At 41.7% G+C, this 16,011-nt stretch overlaps 1 protein-coding gene across 2 annotated transcripts in view; it reads right to left on the reverse strand.

Annotated features, from left to right (window-relative positions):
• plod1a (procollagen-lysine, 2-oxoglutarate 5-dioxygenase 1a) overlaps positions 1–16,011 on the reverse strand; it is a 76,947-nt gene that overhangs the window by 29,164 nt on the left and 31,772 nt on the right. For both annotated transcript variants that reach the window (XM_033630057.2, XM_078170340.1), the window contains exons 10-12: positions 6,523–6,644; positions 3,754–3,858; positions 3,425–3,550 (exon numbers count right to left, since the gene is read on the reverse strand). In XM_033630057.2, the coding sequence (XP_033485948.1) occupies positions 3,425–3,550; positions 3,754–3,858; positions 6,523–6,644 (353 nt within the window). The remainder of the gene's footprint in view (positions 1–3,424; positions 3,551–3,753; positions 3,859–6,522; positions 6,645–16,011) is intronic.

Below are 16,011 nucleotides of genomic sequence, written 5' to 3' on the forward strand. Positions count from 1 at the left end.
GGGGTTTTATTTGTACAAAGCAGGAATTTTTGTCTGGCTGAAGTAGGCTCGTATAAGTCTGCTAAATCAATGATTGATGAACGCATTATATGATGAACACATTATACATGTTAGAAAATAATAGTTTAAAACATGAAAAGACAGATAACTGTAGTGCTGAACTGTGGAATAAGACTGTTGGAATGTTTTTCATAATTTCTGCGTCCTACTATATAAAAATTACATTACTACTGATATTAGAGCTCATAGTATCAGTACAATTTCTTTTGTCCACTGTGAGTCAGTGGCAAATTTGCTACGTCCTATGAGCTATCTGAGCTCTTTCAGTCTAATAAATACATGAATAACCATATCCATATCTGTTACAGACACAGTCATATAAACACAAGCTAAACAGCCATCATTAGTCATTAGTCATACTTCTACTGTTATTATACACATATGACTATTGTCACACATGTATACTGCCAGATATTAATACATACTTTCAACATATTGTACCACAGTAGCCAGAACTATAACTATAATATTATTACTTTCAATAATGTTGTTGTAAGCTACTGTCATTACCTGCATCTCTCTCTCTCTCTCTCTCTCTCTCTCTCTCTCTGTCTCTCTCTCTGTCTCATTGTGTCATACAGACTACTGTTAATTTGTTATGCTGATCTGTTCTGTACGACATCTATTGCACGTCTGTCCGTCCTGGAAGAGGGATCCCTCCTCAGTTGCTCTTCCTGAGGTTTCTACCGTTTTTTTTCCCCGTTAAAGGATTTTTTTTGGGGAGTTTTTCCTTATCCGCTGCGAGGGTCCTAAGGACAGAGGGATGTCGTATGCTGTAAAGCCCTGTGAGGCAAATTGTGATTTGTGATATTGGGCTTTATAAATAAAATTGATTGATTGATTGATTGACTGTCACTGACAGACCTGTCAGTCTTTCTGGCTAAATCGGCCACCCTGCTTACTGCTGTGGGTGTGTGCTTTGTGTCAACGTTAGCTGCTAAGTAAGAGGCTATAGCCACGCAGCGGCTCTTGTTCCCAGGTTCGGGGTGTGTATGTGCTGTGACTGTTGGCTGGTGGCTTAGCTGCTAAAGAGAGTCTCTTGCGGCGCAGTCTGTGGCTTCGAGCTTTAGCTTGGGGGTTGTGTATGTTACTGTGTTACTGCTGCTAATGAGAGTCTGTAGCTGTGCGGTGGCTCGTTCCTCGGCTCTATGTGTTTTTATCCACTACTCTCTCTCGCCATCAAAATGGCTCCAAACACCAAACCTGTAGGTTGTCAGGTGATCTTCTATGCTTAACAGCTGCGGAAAATCCATCTTCATCAGTGGACCGCTTTCTCCTCACAGCTGTGGGTCAGAAAAGTTCAGCAGGATCCTTTGTTTTCACACCTGGCTCCAGTCTCTCTGCAGGGCTCGCAATGTTTGCTACATTGACAATTTCCACCTGTGTTGGAATCACCAATCCTTTTTTAAGTCCGATGTCATCCACCCCAACAAGCTAGGCTGCAGCATGCTAAAGGCTAATCTGCAGCACGCTGTGCAATATCACCCACGTGACTGACTGCTGTCTCACCTCACTCACACACCCACACAGGTCCCTCCCTCTTCCTCTATGGTGACTTCCCAGTATACTACTGCCTGCCAGACTGAAAATAGCCCTTGTTTGACTGTTTCCCCAGTCTGCATTGTAATTGTCAAGCTCACAGTCAGCTGGTCCTCCTGTGACTCTTATCCCAACCCGTCTTACTCAGATAGGGCTGGGCGATATGGCCTTAAAAAAAAAAAGTGAATTTTTTCACAACAAATCCGATTTATGATTTAAATTGATTTTCCCCCGCTACTTAAAATCAATTCTCAGAAAAATATTTGCGGCCTGGTAGCATGTACCTGGGCTCCAAAACTTTCAGCATGTGAATAAACCCCGGCTTTTCCACGGTAAATATGGGCATCACATCGCGACTGCATCTGTGATCGCTTTCCACTGGGCCCCTTTGTCATCATACGGCAGTGTTTCCCCTACCATTATATTGCGCCCCCCCCCTTTTAAGATCAAGTTAGTTTTATTTAATTTTATTTTCTATGTAGCTCCAGATCATAGTCATATGTGTATAATAACAGTAGAAGTATGACTAATGACTAATGATGGCTGTTTAGCTTGTGTTTATATGACTGTGTCTGTAACAGATATGGATATGGTTATTCATGTATTTATTAGACTGAAAGAGCTCAGATAGCTCATAGGACGTAGCAAATTTGCCACTGACTCACAGTGGACAAAAGAAATTGTACTGATACTATGAGCTCTAATATCAGTAGTAATGTAATTTTTATATAGTAGGACGCAGAAATTATGAAAAACATTCCAACAGTCTTATTCCACAGTTCAGCACTACAGTTATCTGTCTTTTCATGTTTTAAACTATTATTTTCTAACATGTATAATGTGTTCATCATATAATGCGTTCATTAATCATTGATTTAGCAGACTTATACGAGTCTACTTCAGCCAGACAAAAATTCCTGCTTTGTACAAATAAAACCCCCAAAGCCCACATCATGTTTGTTTTTATACATTTAAAAAATACATTTAAAATCTTCAAAACCAAGGAAATATCTCTGGCATTTCTCTGTTTTTGCTGTAACGAAAATGTATTGAACCATGAAGCCACTGTATCGTAAGTCTACTAATAGTTAATTGTTCAACTTCAGAAAATAGTTCTGAGTAGGCTTTTTACTTACTACTAAGTAAAACTTTAAAAAAGTTTACTTTACTACTGCCAATACCAGCATTCCCAGTTAGATTAACAAAGGTATGGAGAAAATTTCAGATGTATATATACAGAGCGTAGTCTGCTGTCATACATTTGGTTGTGTGAGAAATACGACATACCAAACAATATTTCTTTAAATATTTACAGTTGACAAATTTCATCTCATCCACACAGAAATAACTGTTGTCTGTACCTCCATTGTCTATAAATTGAAGAACTCGCTGTCACTCACTTTAAAAATGGAAAGCAAATGAAAATTAGTGTTGAGTATGACATGACTGTTGTTGTATTGATTTTGCTGAATTTACCATGTGAGCCGTAAGTAATTTAACACCCCCCCTTTTTTACCCATCCTGTATTTGTTCATGCCGCAAAGAGCTTGACAATAACTTTAACACAGGCTTTTATTGGAGTATGTACATAGGTTGTGGGTCAACAGAATATAACTTTAATTACTGTCCAGTGAAACAATCACATATATTAGTTGGTAATTCTACGGATCAGTTTGATTTTATTCCATGCATTCTGCAGTTTTCTGTAATGTTGTCTAAACTGCTCTGCTGGTTGGTCTTTGTTCTAGTCTGTCAATAAAATCTTCTTTTAGTCATTTGTTACTAAACGTCCCTCTGAAAACTTTGCAACTTTTCAGTAACTCACACTCTGCGTCCTTGAACAATGTCCACGTAGTCCTCAGACCGGGCATAGTAGCCCTCTGCACTCAGGGCTCCCCAGAAGTTGCTCCACAGTCGACCAGCTCGAGTTATCATCGGTGCCACAATAGGACTAATGAACAAAGAAAGGAGTGTTACTACTGTATATTTCTTCTTCATACATTTAATAAAAACATAACTCGTGCAAATACATTTTTATAATAGAAATTAAGAGATTTACTATATGTGTTATACGTGTATATGCCCACAGCAGCCCCATGACATAAACTGGCACAAGATTATTGTTACTAATTCAATACTGATGAATATACTTACAGGTTTTGTTCAATGAGAATTTTAAGTGTGTTCTCATTCTTTAAGACCACTTCAATGTCCAACATGAAGAAAGAGTCACAGTCCTGGTCCTTCCGGCACATATCACTGAAAGGAAGGACAGGCGCATGTTGTGTGACATTAAAGAGAAGGGCTACATACACAATACCACTGTCAAGCATCCCACGTATTTGCATGTATTCTAACACTGTGATGCTTAACTTTTGCCTGTGAGACACTGTGTGCACAAAAGCTCCTGCTATTTTCATTTAAGTCACCCTCCATTCAAAAATGTGTTTTCCTTCTGTTTGCGTTCCCTTAAATGTCTGACCTTGACTATACTGACCTGTATCTGTGCAAAGTTTGTCACTAGAGAGGTGTTTTCACATTTCCTTGCTTTACTGCACTGCCCTAAAATCTGAGATTCAAATGTACACCAGGTAGCCAGATAAGGTATGTATCTAATGCGAATGCCAATCAATGTCTAATATAGGAAGAACGTAACAACGGGGGAAAAGACTTCGACTCAGCAACCGCAAAGAAGCCTGAAACTTCCAGCGCAGAGCAGACTGTCAGAGAGACAAGAGTTAGGCCCAATCCCATTTCTACCCCTTAAATCTTCCACTTGGTATTGAGTGCCCTCATTTGCGAGATAACTCTTGATGAGGGAAGTATTAGAGAAATAGTAGAGAAATATTAGGGTAGAGATCTTTCCCTAAGAAATGAGACACCACTTAGGCGTGGCCGACGTGCAGGCATACGTCACACGGTGACGTAAGACACCGGTAGTCAATCAGGTTTGAAAATGCCGGCCCCAGTGCTTGTGGTGCGGCGCATGCTATGTTTATTCTTCTCCGCTGTGGCGCGTACTATGTTTATTCTTCTCCGTCTCATAAATCAACAAAGAAGAAATGCTGAAAACAGGAGCTGCCTACGACGTCTTTTAGTTCTGATCGATTTTGTTCGGGAAAGTCGATTTGTTTAAATATTTTGACGCTGTGTTCATCCACGTTGCTGATGAGTTTATGCTAGTCCAACCATCTGTTGTTTGTATAGCCTACATTCTGATCATACAGTAACAAATTGTTTTCCAAAACTAGCCGAAGTTGCTGACTTCGCAAGGTGTTCTGGGAAATTTCATCCTACACTTTGTTTTAAGTGTGGGTCGAGGCTCCCTTGGACTCTAGGGTGGATTTTAAGTGTTGGAAACCACTTCCACGACCTCAATTCTGTTTTGGGACACCACTAGCTTAAAAGTGAACGCACACAACCAAGTGCAAGTGGATATTTCTAGGGGAAGTGTGGGTATTGGGACCGGCTGTTAGTATTGGCATAGTGACAGTTTTGACAGTAAACATGGAAGAGTGTACAGCTTTTGGATGAAAACCTGACCAACATATTCGCATTTCATAGCTTTTCATAGGAAAATATATGAAAAATTTGTGAATACAGCCTGACCAAACCAACGTGAACACACTGTAACATCATTGCAGATATTATTGTATAAAATGTGTAAAAATTCACTCCCCGTGCAGTTGTTATTAAAGTTGAAATCACCTAGAGAGACCAAAATGTTTTTTTTTTTTTTACCAGGCTGTAAACATGTTTATTTCTGCTGTATATTTGGGCATTTTTACATAGCATTCTATGGGGACTGACTGGCTTCTGGAGCCAGCCTCAAGTGGATATTCATGAAAGTGCCATTTTTGGCATTTCTGAGTTGGCTTAATTTTTTAGCCCAGAGGCTGCCCCATGATCATGGATGGATGGATGGATGGATGGATGGATGGATGGAGAAATGTCCCCTGATCAGCAGATGAATGTTTAAACAACATCACATCTGTGCATCGATCACTCTGTACAGTGAAGAACAACACCTTTTTGACTGGAGAGGGACTTTCAGTAAATGACCACACCGCTTCTCGTAAAGCCTCTCAAACTGCTTCTTTAGGATAGAGAAAACACTACAGGATTTGCACCATAAACCAAGTAAATATAAAATTAACATACACAACTTCTTTCTGTCAGTGTGTTAAAGGAACCTTTTCTAATTCTTGAACATTGTCATTTGTTTGTCACATGACCTAAGGCTAATAAGTTTAACATTAAACAGGGTTCCCACACATTTTCATTGATAAAGTTTCAAAACTTTCCATACTTTTTTTAAGGACTAATAAAAGAGAACATTCACAATGGGTAAAATGAAGAACTGTATAGTATACTCCAAATGTTAATTATTTTATCAAAATTAATCAGCAACCTTTTCCAGTCTCTAATAGTTAGTTATGCTCATACTCACTTCAAATACTTAAAACTACAGGCACAGTCATACTAGCACTTACTGTATATCAGTCTGACACTGATGTTCAAGCATGAGGGAAAAGAAAACTGATTATACTATCACTGTATTCTTCAGGCAATTAATTATAAACTCATTACTGGATGCAAATGTATCCATAGGCATATCCTTTTTTTTAAAGCCTTGGAAGTAGACATGGAAGATTATCTACAGAGGATTGACAACAACAACAACAAGACATTTTATTACACACAACACATTTGAGGACTTTTCCAAAACAATCAATGATTTTGACTAATTCCATGACTTTTCCAGACCTGGAACATGTGATTGTGACATTCCATGACATTTCCAGGTTTCCATGAACATGGGAGCCCTGGTTAAAGTATTAATTCTAAGGTGACCACATGACTGTGTAACACACTTTCTTTAGAAATACACTGTCATACAGCCGACCACTACGTGGAACTCACAAGCCCAGGTTGCGGGAGGCAGCTTCATCCATCTCCTCTTCAGGCCTGATGAACTTCACCTCCTGATAAAGGCTTCCATGATCCTTCAGGAAAGAGCTGACCTGTTGCTCATGATGAGCTTCCTGGAGGGACAGATAGATAGATAGATAGATAGATAGATAGATAGATAGATAGATAGATAGAAAAAGAAGTGCAGAGCAGGAGTCTGAGTTACTACAGACTCTGAAAGCAGCACTAAATAAGCAGATATGAGCGTTGGTGACAGCAAAGTCATGTCATTATGGTATACATTTGTACTACCAGTAGCTTTTTCCGCAGATGACAGTGCCCTAGCAAGGGGCTTTTATTCGGACAACAAGCTCTTAAAATCAAACAGGTTTACTACCTCTGCCTGTTTTGACTTGGTTTTCATATATATATCTATATATATATAGATATATATATACAGTACAGGCCAAAAGTTTGGACACACCTTCTCATTCAATGCGTTTTCTTTATTTTCATGACTATTTACATTGTAGATTCTCACTGAAGGCATCAAAACTATGAATGAACACATGTGGAGTTATGTACTTAACAAAAAAAGGTGAAATAACTGAAAACATGTTTTATATTCTAGTTTCTTCAAAATAGCCACCCTTTGCTCTGATTACTGCTTTGCACACTCTTGGCATTCTCTCGATGAGCTTCAAGAGGTAGTCACCTGAAATGGTTTTCCAACAGTCTTGAAGGAGTTCCCAGGGGTGTTTAGCACTTGTTGGCCCCTTTGCCTTCACTCTGCGGTCCAGCTCACCCCAAACCATCTCGATTGGGTTCAGGTCCGGTGACTGTGGAGGCCAGGTCATCTGCCGCAGCACTCCATCACTCTCCTTCTTGGTCAAATAGCCCTTACACAGCCTGGAGGTGTGTTTGGGGTCATTGTCCTGTTGAAAAATAAATGATCGTCCAACTAAACGCAAACCGGATGGGATGGCATGTCGCTGCAGGATGCCGTGGTAGCCATGCTGGTTCAGCGTGCCTTCAATTTTGAATAAATCCCCAACAGTGTCAACAGCAAAACACCCCCACACCATCACACCTCCTCCTCCATGTTTCACAGTGGGAACCAGGCATGTGGAATCCATCCGTTCACCTTTTCTGCGTCTCACAAAGACACGGCGGTTGGAACCAAAGATCTCAAATTTGGACTCATCAGACCAAAGCACAGATTTCCACTGGTCTAATGTCCATTCCTTGTGTTTCTTGGCCCAAACAAATCTCTTCTGCTTGTTGCCTCTCCTTAGCAGTGGTTTCCTAGCAGCTATTTGACCATGAAGGCCTGATTGGCGCAGTCTCCTCTTAACAGTTGTTCTAGAGATGGGTCTGCTGCTAGAACTCTGTGTGGCATTCATCTGGTCTCTGATCTGAGCTGCTGTTAACTTGCGATTTCTGAGGCTGGTGACTCGGATGAACTTATCCTCAGAAGCAGAGGTGACTCTTGGTCTTCCTTTCCTGGGTCGGTCCTCATGTGTGCCAGTTTGGTTGTAGCGCTTGATGGTTTTTGCGACTCCACTTGGGGACACATTTAAAGTTTTTGCAATTTTCCGGACTGACTGACCTTCATTTCTTAAAGTAATGATGGCCACTCGTTTTTCTTTAGTTAGCTGATTGGTTCTTGCCATAATATGAATTTTAACAGTTGTCCAATAGGGCTGTCGGCTGTGCATTAACCTGACTTCTGCACAACACAACTGATGGTCCCAACCCCATTGATAAAGCAAGAAATTCCACTAATTAACCCTGATAAGGCACACCTGTGAAGTGGAAACCATTTCAGGTGACTACCTCTTGAAGCTCATCGAGAGAATGCCAAGAGTGTGCAAAGCAGTAATCAGAGCAAAAGGTGGCTATTTTGAAGAAACTAGAATATAAAACATGTTTTCAGTTATTTCACCTTTTTTTGTTAAGTACATAACTCCACATGTGTTCATTCATAGTTTTGATGCCTTCAGTGAGAATCTACAATGTAAATAGTCATGAAAATAAAGAAAACGCATTGAATGAGAAGGTGTGTCCAAACTTTTGGCCTGTACTGTATATACACAGGCTTTTAGGATAGCCACTAAATGTCATAGCTAGTTATGATGTATACATTTTTATTTACAGGATAAGTTAGGCTTGCGAGAAACAGGATTCCCACATATTTTCATGGACAACATTTCATAACTTTTTAATGACCTTTCGTGAAACCACTATCAGAAAAAAATCTTCTTGCCCCACTTGCCAGACACTTTTCCAACGTATCAGAATCAAACTCTATTCAAACATAATTTCAGCTAGCTGGCATACAGTAAGGGAGAGATGGAACATGGAGAGAAAATGAAGAAACATATGTGATGGTAGCAAAGCGTCACTTTGACGTATATTAGTCTGCATTTTGATGGTAGCTACAGAAAATTAATCTGCCATTATGTTACATTATGTGGAAGGTTATCCATGGAAGATTACTGTAACAATTTCATTACACACACAACAAAATTCCATAACCTTTCCAAAACTTTCACTGCTTTTTACTAATTCCATGACTTTTCAAGGCCTGGAAAATTTGATTGTAAAATTCCATGTCTTTCCATGTCTGTGGGAACCCTGAAGCAAGTGCAGAACTGAGAGCCTTAATGTCAGAATAAATATTTTGTGTGGACTTCGCCTTGTTTTCAGCCTTTTTTTTATACATTCTGGTTACGTCATGCTGCACTCCCTGCTAGTACGTGAGTTGATAGTTCCTGTTTGCATTGAAATCAAATTGATTCCACTGATATCAGGACTGTGTTTATGATGTGCATGTGTTTAGATCTGACTGAGTTATGGTTCTCAAAAAAAAAAAAAAAAAAAAAGGTTTTGACAAAAGTTAATTGGGTTTAAAGGGGTTACTGAACTTTCATTTCAGTCCTTTGTTATGTTCTTTTTTTCCCTTTACAAGTTAGTGTAGTGAATGAAACTAAAAACTCAAATCATTCTTCTGCGGCACAGCTCATTGGCAGCTTTGAAGTAGTTTGGTGTCTTGCAATTCATGTTCTCCATCGTACCAAGATTATCTCCAATCCCAGTAGTTATTAAGACACACCACTTTACATGGCTCGCATGCGGCAGGCTATAAAAGCCCTACCTTGCACATGCACCCACTGATTCATTGATTTCAACCTGTTGGAGTCCACGTGGGAGCAGAAAGAAAAAGAGAGATGAGTTTAGTGTTTTGTCCACTTACCTTAGTTTAGGTTGGAGAGCTGGCCCTCACTGGTCCTTCTCGAGAATAGCTAATCACTGTTTCTTCTTTTTGACAATAAGGAGTGAAACAGTTAAGAGGGGTGCCATGTCTGTGTATTGAAGCTGTCTGTTTATGCACGGTTGAGGCATAGCAGCTGGCTCAAGCCTGACTTAAGCCATGTTTCCACTTACATATGTGACTGCTGTCTGTACATGGATGATGCCTCTAGTGTCCAACGCAGGGAAGTACACTTCTTTACAGATGGATAGAAACCTGATAGAAACTACCTGTAACCATGGGGGATAGGCTAATTTTGTCACGTTTTTCACCATCCAGCAGTCTGGAATATTCAGGACATTAGTGCTACACGATTTGATAACAATGTGCGACTGCAATTTGAGTGGACAATATCGCGATTAGCAATTGCGATTACAGTATAATAAAAAAAAAAAAAGGTATCATTAGTCTTCTTGCTTGATTCAGTGTTTCCCCTACATTATATTAGGAGGGCACTGACCTGACCTGACATAGTTATTGTTATGGACAGTGTAAATAACCATGAACAGACTGGGCACAGTCAAACACACTGCTCACACAGTAGCGCAGCACGACACTGTACCTACAGCGGAGCGAGCCTGTGTTGCGTTCAGGCGTAAATGACAAATTCCAGCAAGCCATAGCAGCGTGTCAAGTGGGCTGAAACCGAGCAAAGTTGCTCAGTTTCTCATTTGTTATTATATAGTTTGTTATAGAGTCCGTGATTTCCCCATGACACTTACAAATGTATGCTTAACTGTGCTTGGATGTTGTTCTATGAGGCTCTGGCAGCTTTCAGTTCTCTCTTTGTTTTTAACGTTACACGGCTTGGCTTGGTTACTACTTTTCTCTGTGCTGTCTCAAGTGCTGATATAGATTGGTTGTGCTGCCGCGCGACATGGCGACTTTAACTTTTAAAGTTTTACACAGGCCATCTTTCTGTTCAACGTCGCCGTACCTGAATCCAAAGTATCGCCATGTAATAGACGTTGCGTTTTTTTCACCACCAACTCAGCCTGTTCATGGTCGTGTTCATGCTCTGCTTCAGCGTCCATGTTGATCACTGCTGCACACTGGGTGGTCACCTGACCATACGTGCTGCACACACCAGGATAGCTTGTGGGCGTGATGTCAACAAACTCCACACACTACAGGAGAGGCAGTCACATTCACAGGCACACACGTTAACATTTATTTACATTAAATTGTAAATCGCAGCCTTTTATGCGGTTATGTAATCGCACAGCTTGACTTCGCGATTGCAATTGTGATTAGATTAATTGTGCAACACTACAGGACATGTAGTTTGTCCTGGAACATTAGGCATGTTTTGTGAAACATGTCTAATGAAGTTGAAAGACCCGAAGCCCCCCATGACCCTAGGTACTATCACTGATGATGTGTCCAAGAAACTGCATCACAAGATGTATGTAACAACCGTGAAATATTTAATTAAAAAGATGTTTTAACGGCTGAACGAGTCATAATGACAATCTGACTGTATATAATGTATAACCATATTTTTGCAGAATAACAGTACTCAGACTCACAATGTGTTAAAACTAGCTAAACAAGTTCTTTTTAATCATGCAAACTCACTTGACAATCAACAGGCAACTGAATTGAAGAAAACAGCCTGTTAGCCAGTTAGCAGCCTGTTAGCAAATCTAGCACACTGTCATACAGTCTTTTCAAAATCCACCACGTAATTTCACTTTTTTTTTTTTTTAAGATATTTTTGGGGGCATTTTTAAGCCTTTATTTGATAGGACGGACAAGCGTGAAAGGGGGAGAGAGAGAGGGAGTGACATGCAGCAAAGGGCCACAGGCTGGAGTCGAACCCGGGCCGCTGCGGCAACAGCCTTGTACATGGGGCGCCTGCTCTACCACTAAGCCACCAACACCCCAGTAATTTCACTTTTTTAATGTACTCAAGGCAAATTCCAGACCAAAATATTACAGAGGGGAGGAGTTTTGCAGGCACATGGAATATCACAGAGATTCCCATAGGAATGAATAGACTTCCGGTTGCCCTCGTCTCTGTGCTTATACGTAAGTGGACACAAGGCATTAGTCTGGGGGGCAGTGTGCTGCTTCCCTCTAGGAGGTAGTTGCTTGCTCAAACCCGACCAGGTCGGGGGGGCAGCTCGCAACGTTTCTCGGTGGTTTAGTTGCCTGCTCCAATCCGACCAAGTCGCAGGGCAGCGGGCAGCTTACCTTCACAGTTAGCCGCTACGAGGCGTAGCTGGTTTTCCGTTTTGCACCCGTGGAAGCTTCCCATTTCCTCATAAAAACACATCTCCCTCCAGTATAAGTGTCCCGCTGTCCGGTGTCAAAGGAAAATAATGCATATTGTGGCCACACTCATATCTGTAGGCTCAGGAAAACTATTACAGTTAGCAATACTGTTGTTATAACTAAAGAGTGCACTTTATGGTTGCACTAGCCCATGCGCATCACACTCAAAAAAAAAAAAAAAAAAAGTGAATAAATAAAGAAAAATAAAGAAAAAATAAAGAGAGAGAGAGACGATGACAAGTCAGCAGGGCCCCACTTGTGGGGGCTGTAATGTTAATATGCCAGTAGAGGATGGCCATGATTACTGTGCGTTATGTTTGGGAATTGAGCATGCATTGGCCACTCATGACAATGTAGCTTCATGCATGAACTGCTTCTGCATGACGGCAAGGCAAAGGGAAGCCTGTTGCCATTCATTTGGCAGACATCTGCCAGCCCGTTCTCAGGGCCTGCAGCCAGCTAAACGCTCTAGGTTGGCTCTTCTGCCTCCACTATTACAGTATCAGTGGGGGTGAGCAGACTGTGTCACATGGGAATGTCCCTGATCCTGGGTACTTTGCTGGGTTGGATAGGAGCTCCTCCTCGCCCGGGTCAGAGGAGGAGGTAGACATTCTTGGCCTTGGGCTCCTAGAGGACAAGGAGTTGTCCTCAGAGGGGCAGCAGCTGCTTGTGAGGGAGCATGACCAGCAGTCACCTCTCCTTAAGTAAATTATTGGCTGAGCTGCTTTGGCTCTGGGGCTTGACCTGCCAGGTGGCCAGGGTCCCGCCCCTTTCCATTTCGATGATGAAACAGGGGGGTGACCTGCACGGTTCCTTGTGCTTCTCTTTTCTGATATCGAGGATATGGTAAGGAGTCAGTTTGCAAAACCGATGGCAGGGGCATGCTGGTCGGGGCTCTGTAGTTGTACGGCTGCTGTTGACATTTGGGGGATGATAGGCTGTGGGCCATTGCCCCCCCATGGATCAGGCTTTGGTTGCCTTGATGGCTCCATCAAAGTCCCTCCAGGGCAAGGCGAATTGCCTGATTAAAAACTGCAAGGTAATGGATGGTTTGATGGGAAAATGCATGGAGTCATGGCAACACGGGTGCCATACTATCCCTGTACCAGCGCCATCTGGTTGGCCAGCTGGAGGAGGAGTGTAGTGCAGATCTAATAGCCGAACTACAACGTGTCTCCTCACTTGTTCCAAAGCTCATGAGGTAGCAGGGTGAAGAGACTGGCAGTGCTTTGGCAAATTTTTAGGTGGCCAGGCGCCATCCCTGACTCTCACAGTCCATGCTGCAGCCAGAGGATAGAGCGTGTCAGCTCAAACTGACTGTTGACCTGTTGAGCCATCTGCCTTGTTTGGGCCTGACACATCCATGATGATTCAGCAGGGCCAGGAATCCCTTCGCTGTGTTAAGGAAGTGTCAAGCCCCTTGAAGTAAGGTAAGGGCTGGCAGCGGCATCAGCCACAGCAGCCCAAGCAATCTCAGCCTGCTTGGGTTCAGGAAGATATGTCAGGGCCCGACGCAGCACAGCGTGGCAAGTCTAAATGGGGCCGAAGACGTAGCAGTGGCCAGGGGCCACCCAAGCCCACGCCTCAGTCCTTATGCGGTATCACCCCCAGCCTTCCCTTGCCCTCACACGACATGGGAGGCTCTGGCAGTATCGTTTACAGTTCCAAAGCACTCCTCCTCTGACAAGGGTGGCTGCATTTTCCATCATTGCAGACCACCAGCACAGGGAGGTTTTGTGCTCGGAGATCTTCGCTATCATGATAAAGTTGGCTATCAGGGAAGACAAAGTGCGAGAGGGTAGTTATACGTACATCAAAAAAGGTGCAAGACCGGCACAAAACATGAATGAAAAAGAGGTAGAGCCTGCACACTTACTCCTTGCCACAAACTTTAATGAACAACGTTTCGATCTTCGTCAGGTCTGAATGTTGGAAAATGAAAACCACACCTCTATTTATAACGTTGTGTGCAACAGGTGTGGTTAATCATCCAAATATCATCTGGGGTTATTTTTTAAAAAACATCGACCAGAAAAAGCAAACATCAAATTGAATCCTTGAGATACATCGGCATTGAGCACGTAAAACCCCCAAGAAGAGGAGGTGATCTGAACACCCTCCTATTGAAAAGAGAGAGTTTTTATATCTTTACCCTCCAGACTCTTTCCCCTAGTGGTTTGAATCAAGAATATGAGATCAAACACTTTCTTTAAAACCATTAGGCTTACTTGAGTGATGAATTAACATATTTTTCTTATTTTTTATATATTCCTATATTGTGCTATATGGTTTCGTCGGTTTACATGTCCCAGTAGACTACTTGGACATGACAGTGAACACTATTTTTGGTGTTCAGGATCTGTGAGCTTAATCATTTGATTTTTTTCCATTGATGAGGTCTATGTAAATACATGAGATGAGGTTTTGCTGCTAAGATGTATTTTTGATGATTTGTTTAACTGTGATGATTTGCTAACTTTAATGTTATTCTGTTGAAGAGACTAATAGCCCACGCTGATTAATTGAATATAATCCACTTAATATGATTGCTGCTCATGATATATTATTCGATGTTTTTTTGAATTGTAGGTCCCCTTTTTTTCTGATAGAATTTTATAATATATATATATTCTCAGAGTGTTTTTATGTACTTGTACTGAATTGTTACCCTGGATTGAATTTGATGTTTGCTTTTTCTGGTTGATGTTTTTTAAAAAATAACCCCAGATGATATTTGGATGATTAACCACACCTGTTGCACACAACGTTATAAATAGAGGTGTGGTTTTCATTTTCCAACATTCAGACCTGACGAAGATCGAAACGTTGTTCATTAAAGTTTGTGGCATGGAGTAAGTGTGCAGGCTCTACCTCTTTTTCATATCAGGGAAGACAAACTCAACAGAGTGAAGTCAGTCAGACAACAGCAGAGAGGCTGCGGTGCAGATGAAGGGAATATAACTTCAAGATTCAAGTAAGTGCGATAAAACCTCTGCCAACCAAGCCAATACTTAATCAATACATGTGATCAGCATGTAGAAAGCCATATTTAGATCTGCTCTGTTCGCAGTCTCTCATTCACTGCTATTATGATTTACGATCGCGGTCGACACAAGCACATGCTAACAGCAAACTGTTAAAGACAAACTAAAATGAAAGCTGTCTGTATGTAGGCTAACACTTTATCTTAAAATATACCTGAGGCAGCCGACCTGCAGACAGTGAGTCTCCTAGGTAGAGGGGGGACAGCAGTAACAGTGCCAGGTCACCATCGGTCGGGCGTCCCTCCTCCTCTTTCATCTCTCGCTTTACTCTGGAGGTGTGTGGGCTTGCTTGCTTGCTTAGTTTGAACCTTGTCTTCCCTCCCGTTTTTTTTTGTTGCAGCCTAAGAGCTGGGTTGTAACAGTCTCCTCGGACAACACCTTCATCTTCTTCCTTTTCTTTGTCGCTTCAGCCATGACAACCACGTCTAACTTCATTCACCTCGGTTCGGCTACGCTACTCTAAAGAGAGGAGGGGGATATGACGTATGCCGTAAAGCAGCCAAATTTTGTAGTCTTTTTTGTGTCTGGGTTCCTACCCGAACCCCGAAACTGCATAGTGCCAGTGCAAGTGAAACAACCTATTGTGAGTTGATGTACATCACAAGGATCTTGGATATGTATTTTGAGGGCTCAAAAACTACATTGTGTTGCTTTAAGATTTTTGATTTTTCACATCGATTACCCCAGATGGGGATAATTCACATAGTTATGATATAACTGCTGGGTGGAGAGATAATCACCTCACTCAGAGAACCAAGGTTACAGTGTAACCAAGCAACCAGTAATAATGGTGACCTCAACTTTACATTCAGATCTGAACTCATAGGGAGTCAGGACATGGCCTGCAAAGACTTAAAAAGCACACTA

Source organism: Epinephelus lanceolatus, chromosome 8, assembly GCF_041903045.1.
Source record: "Epinephelus lanceolatus isolate andai-2023 chromosome 8, ASM4190304v1, whole genome shotgun sequence".
In the NCBI taxonomy this organism is placed as follows: Eukaryota; Metazoa; Chordata; class Actinopteri; order Perciformes; family Serranidae; genus Epinephelus; species Epinephelus lanceolatus.